The sequence below is a fragment of the Cucurbita pepo genome, chromosome 3, assembly GCF_057944985.1.
Source record: "Cucurbita pepo subsp. pepo isolate OVF chromosome 3, ASM5794498v1, whole genome shotgun sequence".
NCBI lineage: Eukaryota > Viridiplantae > Streptophyta > Magnoliopsida > Cucurbitales > Cucurbitaceae > Cucurbita > Cucurbita pepo.
In genome coordinates, this window is record NC_141800.1 from 15767702 (window position 1) to 15781346 (window position 13645).

Below are 13645 nucleotides of genomic sequence, written 5' to 3' on the forward strand. Positions count from 1 at the left end.
GAGAGTGTATGTTAATCACGTCCAACTTGTCTTTAACTTGTCTTTACGGTAGGTCAATAACACCCAAGTTGTCTTTCACTCTTGTCTTCTCAGTAATGAAAATATCCGTAAAAAAAATAGATCGCCTTTGATTGGTTTGCATTTTTAGACTTTCAAGAAATTATTGAATTTTCAAGAAAGATGCAAGACTCAGAAATAGGCCGCAATGATTGACTCGAGGATTGGTAACTTGTCCCATTTAATTTGATTTGGAACAAGTGAATATCCTCCCTGATCACTTCAGAAATAGACCGCAATGATTGACTCGAGGATTGATAACTTGTCCATTTAATTTGATTTGGAACAAGTGAATATCCTCCCTGATCATTCTTGGTCCATGCATAAATGCTTTAGTGGATAATAACACCAAGATCGGTGCTTTGGATCACTTGAGAGGCTGTGAAACAAAATACGAACATCTTGAATATGTCACCTTTGAGCTTGGTGAGAAATTTGAAGATGCTTATAACCTATTCTTGATATTGGATGATTGATGACGGTAAAGGCTTCACTGATTGGTTAGGGTTTGGCTTTAGGTTTAATACTCCCCTTGGACTCAGAGTCCAAGGGGTATTAGGAATACCACGATCGGTGCTCTGATACCATGTTAAGAATGAGATAGAAAATATAATTGGGAAGGTCTGTATTATCATTGATATTGATATCCTTTAAATAGTACAAATGGGGAAAATATAAAATAATTAAATACTGAGAATAGAATAAAATATACTCTAAATCAAATCATAAATAGAAGAATATTAAGATATAATATCTAAGATATATTCCATAAATAATATATCTCAATAGATACGCATTTGCACAGAGGAAATTAGAATTCTGAAATTGAGCTCCGAGCTCCGTGATTAGACCTCTCAATTGGTTGTTGAATAACTGAGCCATTAGGTTAGGGGAATTTGCACAGTTGCTTCCTAATGAAGGATTTGAATCTCTCTGATATGGAATGCATCCGATTGGTCCGACGTTTACCACTACGATGTTTCTGGCTCCTAGATTGTAGAGTCTCTGCAAGGGATTCAGATACTTTTTTCAGAACTATTTTCGAACGAAGTAATGGAAAATAGTCAACATGATTTCAGTGAAGTAACGAAGAAAAGAGTGTTATTACTGTGAGTTGGAGTCTGTAACTCGAAATCATGGAGCCAACAAACAACTCTGGAGGAATCAACCGGTGTCCTGAATCCGAGAGGACTGGTGTAAAGTAGTTATTAATATCAATTATACCCTCCAACTTTGCAAGTAATATCAATTAAAACTTAATAATTATACGATCAAAACCCTCCATTTTCATGTAAGTGATTCATTAATTTGTTGATTTAAAATTATATGAATAATATTATTATTTTTAATTCTTCTCTATAAATAAGTAAAAGAAAAAATTGTAAAGTTTGGTACAAATAATATATTTTTTTAATAAAAAAAAAATAGTTATATTTTATGCATTGTAACAAATTACAAATGTTAATTACATTGATTATTGTTGGAAGGCTAATTTCTTGAAAACTAATTGATTAAAAAAGAAAAGGGAAAATGAAAAAAAAAAACTAATAATTGCATTTTGAACCACTAAAATAAACCGTTAAAAAGCCCTCCAAAATTGGAGAATCCTTTCCAACCAACAATTTCCCACTTTATTTCTCAAACCTTCCGTACTAAATCTCATTCCTCAATCTTCCAAATTCCAATTCATTTCGTTTCATTCCTCAAGAATCGTTCTCTTCCATCTCCAAAATCATGGCTGATTCATCCTCGAATTCCCTATGCAATCTGATTCACATTGCATTCGCAATCGCTTTTGCTCTGTTAATCTCATCTCCGATCGGTTCTTACGGCTTTACTGCGCAAAATGTGATCAATTCGCCATTGTTGACGAAGAAGATCGCCACAAATCGCACGATCAAGGTTGATATCAACGGAAATGGCGAGTTCACGTCCATTCAAGCTGCAGTCGATGCTGTTCCGGAGGGGAATTCGCAGTGGATGATCATCCATGTTAGGAAAGGAATTTACAGGTGATTTCTAGCGTTTTCTCTTCCGGATTCTTACATTGATGTGATAAATTGTTCGTTTGTGTTTTTAATTGACGAAAGAGTGCGTGTTCTTGGCTCTGTAGAGAGAAGGTTCATATTCCGTCGAGTAAGCCGTACATCTTCTTGAGAGGAAACGGAAAAGGAAGGACGCACATGGTTTGGTCACAGAGCTCTAATGATAACATTGAATCTGCTACTTTTAAAGTCGAAGCCAAACATTTCATTGCTTTTGGAATTAGCTTCAAGGTCCAACATATTTCTCGATTCCTTTGGTGATTTTTGCCTAAATTAGCTTCAAAATGTATTCAGTTATTCCATTGATTTCTCTCTTTTTTCGTTTATTTCTTCTGGAAATTTTCCTATACAGAATGAGGCTCCGACTGGAGTGGCTTACACATCGCAAAATCAGTCGGTAGCGGCATTCATTGCCGCAGATAAAGTCGCATTTTACCATTGTGGATTCTACAGCACTCACAATACGCTGTTCGATTACAAAGGCAGACATTATTATGACGGTTGCTACATTCAAGGCTCAATTGATTTCATCTTTGGCCGCGGCAAATCCGTCTTCCACGTAATTCTTTTCCCTTCCTTTCTCTACTGTTGCTTGCTCTCTGAAGAATTTAGAATACCTTTGGTGTTTTATACATGGAATATTTACAGTTCTCTTAATAACCGTTTCATATTTCATTTGTGAATTCTGGTTTTTAGTTTCTTAAAGCTAAATTTATAAACGTTATTCTTGCTCTTTCCATGTTTGTTCTTCACTTTCTAGTAATGTTTTCAAAACTTAAAACTTACAAACAGTTTTCAAACATAAATTTCAGACAACTAAATTTTTTTTTGGTTTAGTTAGAAGATAAGAATTGAAGCATGGAGGATTGTTGGGAGGGAGTCCTACGTTCCCTAATTTAGGGAATGATCATAGGTTTATAAGTAAGGTACATCTCCATTGGTATGGTGTCTTTTGGGAAGCTTAAAACAAAGTCATGAGAGTTTATGCTCAAAGTAGACAATATCATATCATTTGTGGAGATCCGTGATTCCTAACATGGTATATGAATCATGCCCTCAATTTAGCCATGTCAATAGAATTCTCAAATGTCAAACAAAGGAGTTGTGAGCTTTGAAGGTGTAGTCAATAGTGACTCAACTTAAGAATTTAGAAGCTCATGTAACCCAGATATATCTTTGACTAGGAATTCCGTGTAACTTACCTTATCAAAGTAATTTCATTATAGTCTAATCTTTCTTTCATTTTTCTTGGTGGGATGTGATGATTTTCCATGAAAAACGATGTTATATTGTTGCTGTGGATGCAGAATTGTGAGATGTTTGTGATTGATGACAAGAGATTGACGGTCCGTGGTTCAGTCACAGCTCAAAACAGAAAAAGTGCAGATGAGAACAGCGGCTTTGTTTTCATCAGAGGAAAGGTTTACGGAATTGGCGGTGTGTATTTGGGGAGAGCAAAAGGTGCATTTTCCAGAGTCGTTTTTGCCAAGACTTACTTCTCCATGACTGTTCTTCCTGCTGGTTGGACCAATTGGAGCTATTCTGGTGGCACAGAGTAAGCACTCCCTCTCTCCCCCATTTACGCGTTTATAATTACTAAATTGCTAGGAATCATGCTAGGAATCACGTACCATGCTGTGATATTGTCTACTTTGAGCATAAGTTCTCATACCAATAAAGATATATTCCTTACTTATAAACCTACTATCATCCTCTAAATTAGCCAATGGGAGACTCCCTCTCAACAATTCTCAACATGAACTAGTCTTTTAACTAGTTTAATTATGTTTGATTTAGTCCATAATTGTAGGATACTTTCTACTTTGAACATAAGCTCTCATGACTTTGTTTTTTTGTTTTCCCACACGGCCTCATGCCAATTGAGATATATTCCTTACTTATAAACCCACTAACATCCTCTAAATTCGCCAATGTGAGACTCCCTCTCAACAATTCTCACTTTTAAATTCATGATCATCCTCTAAATTAGTCAGCGTAAAATTTTCTCCTAACAATCTTCAACTTGAACTAGTTTTTAATGGTTGATAATTACTTGAACTAAACTAGTGTTTTTGTAAGTTCAACCAGTGTTTTTGTGATTACAGGAATCTGTATCATTCAGAATATGATTGCCATGGACCAGGAGCAGAAAAAGGGAACCGAGCACCATGGGCCAAACAGCTAACTGACAAGGAAGCTGACCAGTATATGGACATCAGCTTTATTGAAGGGGCTGATTGGCTTCCTGCGTGGCTATAAGCAAAAAACAGAACAAAACAAAAAAAAGGCTAAGCTAATTCACTCCTCTCGCAAGTCCTTCTCCCCTTTTATTTTTATAAATTTACGGTCTATTCGGGTTCTTTTTGCAAGCTATTTCGCAAAGATTTCGCAAAGATTCTTAAAACTATTTGTTCCAATGAGACGAAATATCGAATTCAAATTCTTCTCTCTCTCTCTTTTTTTTTTTTTTTAAATCTTTTTCTGGTTATCTTATTACGTAGAATTGGAAGTACAAATAGGTAGTGGTCTTTGCATGAGCATTTTCTGGTGGCTGCATGCATATTAGCTTTTGTAAATATATTGGGAAAATTTCCAGGACTTTGGGAGTATCTATATCTACTCCCTTTTTTAGCATCATATTTGATTTGGTCTGATTTTAGACTCTGCCACCGAATCCTCCCCCTGAACCGCCACCAAAGCCTCCTCCTCCACCTGCTCCGCCTCCAAATCCGCCTCCTTTACCACCTCCAAAACCTCCTCCTGCTCCGCCCCCATGGCCTCCTCCGAAACCACCTCCTGCTCCCCCGCCAGCTCCGCCTCCAAAGCCCCCTCCTGCTCCTCCACCAGCTCCGCCTCCAAATCCACCTCCCGCTCCGCCTCCTGCTCCACCTCCTGCTCCGCCTCCTGCTCCACCTCCCGCTCCGCCTCCAAAACCACCTCCTTTACCACCTCCGAAACCACCTCCCGCTCCCCCACCAGCTCCGCCTCCAAAACCACCGCCTGCTCCGCCACCAGCTCCACCTCCAAATCCACCTCCTTTACCGCCACCAAATCCACCTCCTTTACCACCTCCAAATCCACCTCCAGCTCCGCCTCCTAATCCACCTCCCCCTCCAATTCCGCCGCCATGGCCACCTCCGAATCCACCTCCAGCTCCGCCTCCTAATCCACCGCCACCTCCTAATCCACCTCCACCTCCTAATCCACCTCCACCTCCTAATCCACCGCCATGCCCACCTCCAAAACCACCACCAAGGCCACCTCCAGCTCCAGCTCCAGCTCCAGCTCCACCTCCAAACCCACCACCAGCACCACCGCCAAGACCACCACCAAGCGTCTCCTTCTCCAACTTCCGGCTTTCAGCAAATCCCACAATCAGAAATGCCAGAACAAGAGCAAAGGCTCCAACCTTGTAAGTAAGTTTGGCCATACTCCTTAAGCTAGAAAGAGTAGAGCTCACTTTTTGAATGCACAATAATGCATTGTAGAGATTATTGTTATTATTTATAGCGAGAGAAGTGCAGGCAGGGGAACAGCATTAATGCATGCAGTTGAGACTCCTCTTGTTTGACTGTTTTAGTTGGTTGGGACACTCTTTAGAACTTAATGAAATGCCTAAGTTTTCAACTAAGGGGCCGTTGAGTTCCTTAATTTGCTTGGCTCCACCTCTCATCTGCTAACCGATTTTACAGCACAGATCCATCCATTTTCCTGTATTTGCACAAAAAGTCCTCCTCCAATGCCCCACTTGGTCCCATCTGAGCCACGGACTCTCAGTTTTCTTTGAATTATTCATACACCCAATTATGCATGGGTTAGATTTGTGGAAAGTCATCATTCCAATACACACTTCATGGTTTTCATGATCCCCTAATCACCCACTTGCTTGTGTATGTATGTCACGGCTACACGGGTATCTATCTATATTTAAGATAAGATAAGGTTGTAATCGATATTTTATCTATAAGTTAGTTTTTTTAGTGGAACAGATTTATCGAATACAAATAAGAAAAAATGTTGCATGTGAATGTGATCTGAGTTACCCAAATTTATTTACCTAAATGTTACTTTTTTTTTTTTTTTTAATTGTAATTGATGTTTTATCTATTGGTCTAGTTTTTTTTTTTTTTTTTTTTTTTTTTTTTTTTTTTTTTTTTTTTAACAAATGCATCGAGCACATGAATCTAAACCAATTGAACTATAGTCGATTTTTTTCCATTTAATAAAAAATGTTACATGTGATAAAGTTACCCTAAGTTTAATTACTCAATAAGATATAAAATGTTTGATAAATTTCAATATTTAAAATTCTAATTGATATTTTATCTATTGATAGGGTTCTTTTTTTTTTTAGTGGAACAAATTCATCGAGCACATATCTAAATCAATTGAATTATATCAACTTTTTCTATTAAAGAAAAATGGTTGAGTCCAATTTTTCAAAATTAATTACTCAGTGTATTAAATGTTTGATAAGATTTAAATATGAATAATGTCTACTTATCCAAATTTAATTACTACTTATCCAAATTTAATTATCCAGTAAAATATTAAATGTTATAAGATTTAAATGATTTAAATGGGTATAATGTCTACTTCTCTAAATTTAATTATCAAGTAAAATAATAAATATTTATAAGATTTAAATGTGAATAATGTCTCCTTCTCCAAATTTAATCATCCAGTAAAATATTAAATGTTTAATAAGATTTAAATATGGAATAATATGTCCACTTGATTGAATCAATTATCCTTCATTATATTGGATTTCAATCTGTCCATAAAATTTTTTTGTAGACTAGGAATAATTATTCACTGTTTAATTGGTTTTTAATTCTTTCCAAATTTAAAATTTATTTAGGGACGTAAATGAGGTAGGATGGGGACAAAAATGAGCATCCCCACCCTCTCCCGGTAAAATTCACTGTTTATCTTTTGGAACTGAATAAAGTTCCCTATAGAAAATTCTTAGGGATCAGGTCCCATACAAAAATATTCCCTGTTCGTGATTTTTAAAATCTTTTTTTAATACAAAAATTACATTTCAATCGTTAATTCTCAATGAATATTTACTATTTAGAGATAATTCTTGAACTTTTATTAGAAAAAATACAAAATATCTCATGAAATTATACATATATATTTATAAAAAAATATTGTAGGAGCAAGAGAATGGATTTCGGTCCCCGTTTTTATCTAGCTAATGCTAAAATTTTACTCTGATTTTGTATTTACTCTGATTTTGTAAGATTCAACATCGGTTTGAAAGGGGAATGAAACATTATTGTGTGTAAATCTCTTCATAATATATGCATTTTAAAATTGTGAGATTGACGATGATATGCAACGCGTCAAAACGGACAATATTTACTAGCGATGGCCTCAAACTGTTACAAATAGTATTAGAGGCAAACATTGAGCGGTATAACAGCGAGAACGCTGGCCCCCAAGGGGATGGATTGTGAGATCCCACGTCGGTTGAAGAAGGAAACAAAACATTCCTTAGTGGGGAAAACTCACCCTAGTAAACACGTTTTAACTAAACCCTAAACACTACAAACAGTATAAAAAATAAAATAAACAAACAAAATAAATAGTTTTTTCTTAAAAAAATAACAGTAAGTAAACAAACAAACAAGAAGAAAAAAAATAGCATAAAATAAACTCTACAATGAGTTCATAATTCATTCAGTGATGCCAATTTACTTCAGACCCTTCAAAATATTCATTCTCCCTTTCCTATAAGCCAGCAGCTCAAATAGTACTTCATAATATTACAGAAGAAATGGTAAGAACAGAGGAATTGAAGATGCAACTCAACTTAACCACAACAGAACCTTCAAATCCTCTAATACAACAATTTCTAACAGCAACAAAGACAATTCTATAGTACCTAATAGCACTAGCAGCATCTCATCTAGAACAAGCAGGTCAGTGAAGTGATGTACATAAAACAGTCTTTATTATTCGCCTACTAATTATATCACACGGCCTCGACGACATGTAAGTTCAGAGCTCAGCTTATGAACAATGACTCGAAAATTACACAAGTATCTTATGTTAATGAGGGAAAGTTTGTAACGGGTCGAAGAAACTAACCGACGTCGTTTAGGCCTCTCTCTGTCAAGGGGAGTTCAAGAGTGATCAAGAAATAACACCTTTCAGACTCTCTGATGTACTGGACTTCACCATTCATGAGCTTCAGTATCTTTCTGCACATGCTTAAGCCTAAGCCTTCTTGAGTCACCCATCTGCCACTATGAAACATGTCCTGAACCAACTCAGGTGGTAGACCTTCCCCAGGGCATACAATCCTTCGTCATAATAACATATGTTAGCAAGCTTTTGGAACTAATGTTTTTCTCCATCTTTTGATAATAAAGAGCTTTCGTAGAACAAAATGAAAAGAATATACAAATACAAAAAAGAAAAAGAAAAAACAAGAGACCCAAAAGCTACAGAAAAGATCTAATAATTGAAGTCCTTATAAGTATTAAATCTCATCTGCTGATCAGATCTCTAAAATGTTCGAGGATGGTTGAGTATTATTGGGAGGGAATTCTACCATGGCTAATTAAATGGATGATCATAGGTTTATAGGTAAGAAATACTATCTCTATTGGTATGAAGCCTTTTGGGGAAACCGAAAGCAAAGCCATGAGAGCTTATGCTCAAAGTGGAAAATATCATACCATTGTGGAGGGTCTGTGATTCCTATATGGTATCAAAGTAATGCCCTTAACTTAATCATGTTAATAGAATTCTAAAGTGTCGAACAAAGGGTGTACTTTGTTTGAGGGCTCCAGAGAAATGAGTCTAGCCTCGATTAAGGGGAGGCTGTTCAAGGGCTACATAGGTTTTGGGGGAGACTTGTTCAAGGGGAGAATTGTTGAGGATTGTTGGGAGCGAGTCCCACGTTGGCTACTTAAGGAGAAGATCATAAGTTTATAAGTAATGAATATTATCTCCATTGGTATGAGGCCTTTTGGGAAATCCGAAAGCAAAGTTATGAGAGCTTATGCTCAAAGTGGACAATATCACACCATTGTGGAAGTCCGTGATTCCTAACATAAAAATCCTATCGAAACTAATAATATTGTTGAAACAAGGAACCAGAACTATGCATTTACATCATGTTATTTCGTTCAGTTTTCAGTATCTTCAGCTCAAACATATGTGAAGAATGATTGGATGTTAAAATACCTGAATTCAGTGTGTGCAAGAGTATGTCCATCTGGATTTTGCTTCAGGAATGGACAGACACGTATTTCTACCCAACCTTCTGGAGAGGGTGCGTAACGGACCATATTCAACAAGAAATCAGCTAAGACCTGTTGAATCCTCATTTGATCGCCATAGACAGCCATAGTCTTTACTTCTTCTGGTATATCACGGATCAGCTGTAAGTTCCTTTCTCTGAGGAGTATCATCACTTGGCTAACAACAGCATTGATAACACTTCCCAATAAGAACTCCCCCTTCTCAAGTTCCATCGTACTGATTACAAGAACAATCAGAAAATTACAATCACTTGTCGAGACATATTATTAACCAAGGAGAATGATGTACATGAATCCAAAAAAGCAAGCAGAATAGAAACAATTTAGAATAAAGATAACTTGGTACTTGTTTCAAGATTTTCATCCAGTTGGTAATAATAGAAGCCTAGAAGAAAATTCCTCAATTCTACACAAAACATATGGACTTCTTTGTTACCTCTTCAATATTAGGTGTACATTGTTCTTAGTGGCAGATTGACCATTAAGGAAGAAACACAGAAATGTTACTAGATCAGTTGCAGCCATGGCATTTCCCCCATCACCCAGGATTTCCTGGTTTAATCCAAATAAGGATGTTCTTATGATTGAAAACATCTAATTATATACAGATGCAGCCAGGTAAGTAATGAAACTGTCCCAAAACTAAAGCACAAACCAAACAATTACCAAAAGAAGATAACTAATGTACCCCACATAGCTTACAGACTCTCTGATAACCATTCCAAAGATGAATCAAATAAGTTTTCCGTTCATGGAGAAAGTAAATTCAATTGAATGCAAAAAAGATGCAATTAACGTACGGATTCATACACTATATCTTTGCTATAAAAGACTGATGATTGTTAAAGAACAACTTACCCATCATCAATACATTCCAAATCCATATCTTCTATAATCTTCAACATCTGCTTTTCACAAGCAACACTGGTCTCGAGGAACTGTTTTTGATCTTCACTCAAATCTGTAGCCTCCAAAAGTGAGTTAGTGAAGCATATACCACTCAAAGGACTCTTCACTTCCTGGCAAATGTAAGCCAGCTCTTTCATCCTAGCAAACCGGTTCTTCTCCTGTTGCCTCTGCATTCTAAGAGTTTGCTGCAATTCAGGACTAGCTATCTGTAAGAAGCAGAAAGCTCCAACAATCTGACCCTCCATATTCATCCTCTTATTTGCTGTTAAGAGAGCTTGCACATATTTCCCCTTTTTGTCATAAAAAGAAAAGGGGTATTTTTCATTGTCCTGCCCACCAATTGCACTGTGCAAGACAATCATAAATTTGGTCAATGCATCTGGACCCTTCAGTCGACAACAACTTCCAAAAACTTCTCCTACTAGCAATTTTCCAATTATCTCCTCTTTGGACCATCCAGTGAGCTTTTCCATGGCAGTATTCCATTCTGAGCAACATGTATTGTCGTCTGAAGCAAATATTGGAGGGATAAGAGGATTTGGACTATGAACGATTGCTTTGTAATCACCTTGTATGCTAATAAATTTGTCCATGAACACTTTTTGGCAGGTAACATCTTGACCAACAAAACAAACACCAACTATATTATCGGTGTAGTCCCTGCTAGAGCAAGCATTTACCACCACAAAAATTGGCGTTCTTTGATCTTCCGGCCCAAATGTCCTCATTTTTATCTCTACATTTTTGTCTTCTTCACCTGCATTTTGCCAACAAGTGCAATTTTCCATATTTACTTTCTCAAGAAACTATAAATGCACCCACATATGTGATAGAACCCAAATCTATTGCAATATAAAAAAAATAAGAGAGCTACAAGATAAACCATGTAATTTAAGGTACTTACCTTTTAAAGCCCGGGAAACAAGTTTGTCGACTGTTTCTTCAGATTCTTTATACACAAGATCACGAACTAAGGATTTCCCCATAGCTTCCTCAGCTGCAAGCCCAGTCAACTCAGCTATCTTCGCGTTCCATCCATTGATATGACCATCGGCATCTACAGCAAAGATAGGGGCAGTTGCAGTCTCAATTAACCTGACCATTTCTCTTGCAACTGAGCTGAGCTCGTCGATCCCTTGCAAGTCAAAATCCCCTAGTTGAGGGTGCACAACTGCCTTTGAAGTCATTGCCACATCTTCCTTAAATGTGTCTCGCAGAATAAGCTGCAATGAGTGAATTGCATCCATTTCTGCATTCTCCCATGGTAAACTACGGGATTTTACAACTTCCAAGAATGCCTTGAATGAAGAACGTGGATGCATTCTTTGACCATCGTCCTTATCCTCTGGGTGATGCTTTGCGCCACCCCATTTGATCTCTTTTGCTGTATGTGATCGGAACCAAAATAGCAAATCCCTTTTTGTGATGTAAGCAACAGCCATTCCACAAACTGCATCACCCAGCAAGGCTGCCCCTGGATATCCAGCATCACCCAAGCTATCTGTACTTAAACCAGTTGAATCTCCATGGAAAGCCAACAACCATTCCACAATATCCTTTATTTCGGCCTCGGTTGGCGTAACACCCAGAGGGTAATATTTCCCTTGATAGTAGAGAGCTGCCCCATCACACTTTACAAGGTCCATGATGCTTGGACTCTGTGTAACAATCCCAGTTGGGGAATCACGAAGAAGCATGTCACACAAGAGAGTTTGGGTCCTCAAAACATGTTTCTCAGACATCTGTGAAGCCAACTGCAATTCCATATTCAGCTGAAGCCCAAAGGCTTGCATTAGAAACTCACAGGCATACCGAAGTGGGAATGGAATACACCGAGCAGAAGTATGGTGGCATACAACCAAACCCCAAAGCCTTGTTGAGTTTTGGCCGCCAATAGCTTCATCATCATTACCATTGATAATAACTGCCATTGCTAATGAAGCAATGGAGCCCATATTGGCCATATACTGAGCATGGCAACCATGGGGAGCACGAAGAGTTGAACCCACCAAGCATAGATGTTGCATAAGCCCTGGCTCCTGAATTACACGAACTGGAGAGGCATTGCAATCAACGATCATCCTAACACGGTTTTGCTTAAACAAAAACCTTGATGCCTGAGGAATATCAGTAGAAGGATAATGCAATCCAATGTATGGCTCTAAGTCAGCCCTCTTGCTTTCAGCCACAACCTCACCATGCTCATCCTCATGAAATTTATACACCATAACCCTATCATATCCAGTAAGCTCCCTAACACTCTCAACCACAGTATCACACAACAGTTTAATATCTCCACCAGGGAGTGATTGTAACTGAGAAATAGCACGTACCGCAAGTTTTTGCGATTGGACTGCTCCAGCAATAGAAAGGGCAGGATCCTCCGTTCTTGCAGGCTCCAAATCAATCACAATTCCCACATCAATCCTATGCAAAATTGCGTAAAAAGGCTTACCAGAATTCTTGGAATGAATCCAAACAGGGTTCAACAAAGTGATTTCTCGAGCCCCAAATGCCTTCTCGAGCAGAATTGCACTGTTGGAAGTGAACAAATTCCGTACATCAGTCCCAATTGTGAGGATCTCAGGCTTTTCAAGACTCGGCACTGATTGGGGAGTTAAACCGAGCAATTCCCTAGCGTTCTCACTGTATGCAATAACCCGAAAACTAGCCTCATCTATGGCTATCATACATCCAAAGGGCTGGATATGGCCGCCTCTTTGAATCTTCGACAAATAAGCAGTAATTTGCTGCTCCGGCACAGATTGCGTCGAAGTTCTTATAGATTGTGAGTAGTCAAAAGATTTCCCAGACTCACCTGACTGCTCGAACACCGCGTGAAGACGAGCATCGGCTGTGTACTGCGCTATGGCTTTGTTGATAGAATCTGTACGGTGAGATCGGAAATTGCTGGTATTCGTGTTCGAGGACTGTGCTTGTTGTTGATGCCAATGCGTCGCTCGATTACTGGAAACCATTTTCTTCACAACAAAATTCTTTCCACTAACTTTCACTTACTTACACAAATTCTTCAAATCCAAACCAACGATTCTCGTTTCAGTACCGGCAGCGACGGAGCTAAGAAAGCAGGATTCTCCGGCGAACAGCAAGGCATCAAACAAAAAAAAAACAAAACAAAACAAAAAAAATACAGAATCAAAAGCAAACAGATAACCAAACTCTCATCACTATGAGCAAAACAAAATCCGGCTGAATTGAGAGATTTCAATAGTAAATGAGTTGCAGTAACACGATTGAATCCTGAACAGTTGTTTCTGTATTTCAAAAACAAACAAAAAAGATTATTCCAAGAAAAAAAAAATAGAAAAAAAAAAAAAAAAATTCCTGATTTGT

At 37.8% G+C, this 13645-nt stretch overlaps 3 protein-coding genes across 5 annotated transcripts; 1 reads left to right on the forward strand and 2 right to left on the reverse strand.

Moving 5' to 3' along the window:
- The first annotated feature begins 1712 nt into the window (after nucleotides 1–1712).
- LOC111790046 (Pectin lyase-like superfamily protein) lies at nucleotides 1713–4542 on the forward strand. Its single transcript, XM_023670823.2, has 5 exons — nucleotides 1713–2069; nucleotides 2171–2333; nucleotides 2455–2661; nucleotides 3410–3657; nucleotides 4208–4542. The coding sequence occupies exons 1-5, from the start codon at nucleotides 1792–1794 to the stop codon at nucleotides 4359–4361; spliced, it is 1050 nt and encodes a 349-aa protein (XP_023526591.1). The 5' UTR covers nucleotides 1713–1791; the 3' UTR covers nucleotides 4362–4542.
- An 83-nt stretch (nucleotides 4543–4625) lies between these two features.
- On the reverse strand, nucleotides 4626–5556 carry LOC111790282 (uncharacterized). 2 transcript variants are annotated; one of them, XM_087122067.1, is made up of 2 exons: nucleotides 4947–5556; nucleotides 4626–4814 (listed from the first exon to the last, which is right to left on the reverse strand). In XM_087122067.1, the coding sequence occupies exons 1-2, from the start codon at nucleotides 5530–5532 to the stop codon at nucleotides 4759–4761; spliced, it is 642 nt and encodes a 213-aa protein (XP_086978193.1). In that variant the 5' UTR covers nucleotides 5533–5556; the 3' UTR covers nucleotides 4626–4758. The 2 variants fall into 2 exon arrangements, with proteins under 2 accessions (XP_086978193.1, XP_023526914.2); XM_023671146.2 differs by having other exon boundaries at nucleotides 4626–5556.
- A 2196-nt stretch (nucleotides 5557–7752) lies between these two features.
- LOC111790202 (phytochrome B) lies at nucleotides 7753–13645 on the reverse strand. 2 transcript variants are annotated; one of them, XM_023671050.2, is made up of 4 exons: nucleotides 11196–13640; nucleotides 10241–11048; nucleotides 9306–9599; nucleotides 7753–8416 (listed from the first exon to the last, which is right to left on the reverse strand). In XM_023671050.2, exons 1-4 carry the CDS (start codon nucleotides 13267–13269, stop codon nucleotides 8197–8199), a joined length of 3396 nt encoding a protein of 1131 aa, XP_023526818.2. In that variant the 5' UTR covers nucleotides 13270–13640; the 3' UTR covers nucleotides 7753–8196. The 2 variants fall into 2 exon arrangements, with proteins under 2 accessions (XP_023526818.2, XP_086978192.1); XM_087122066.1 differs by lacking the exons at nucleotides 7753–8416; nucleotides 9306–9599 and adding an exon at nucleotides 9785–9934 and having other exon boundaries at nucleotides 11196–13645.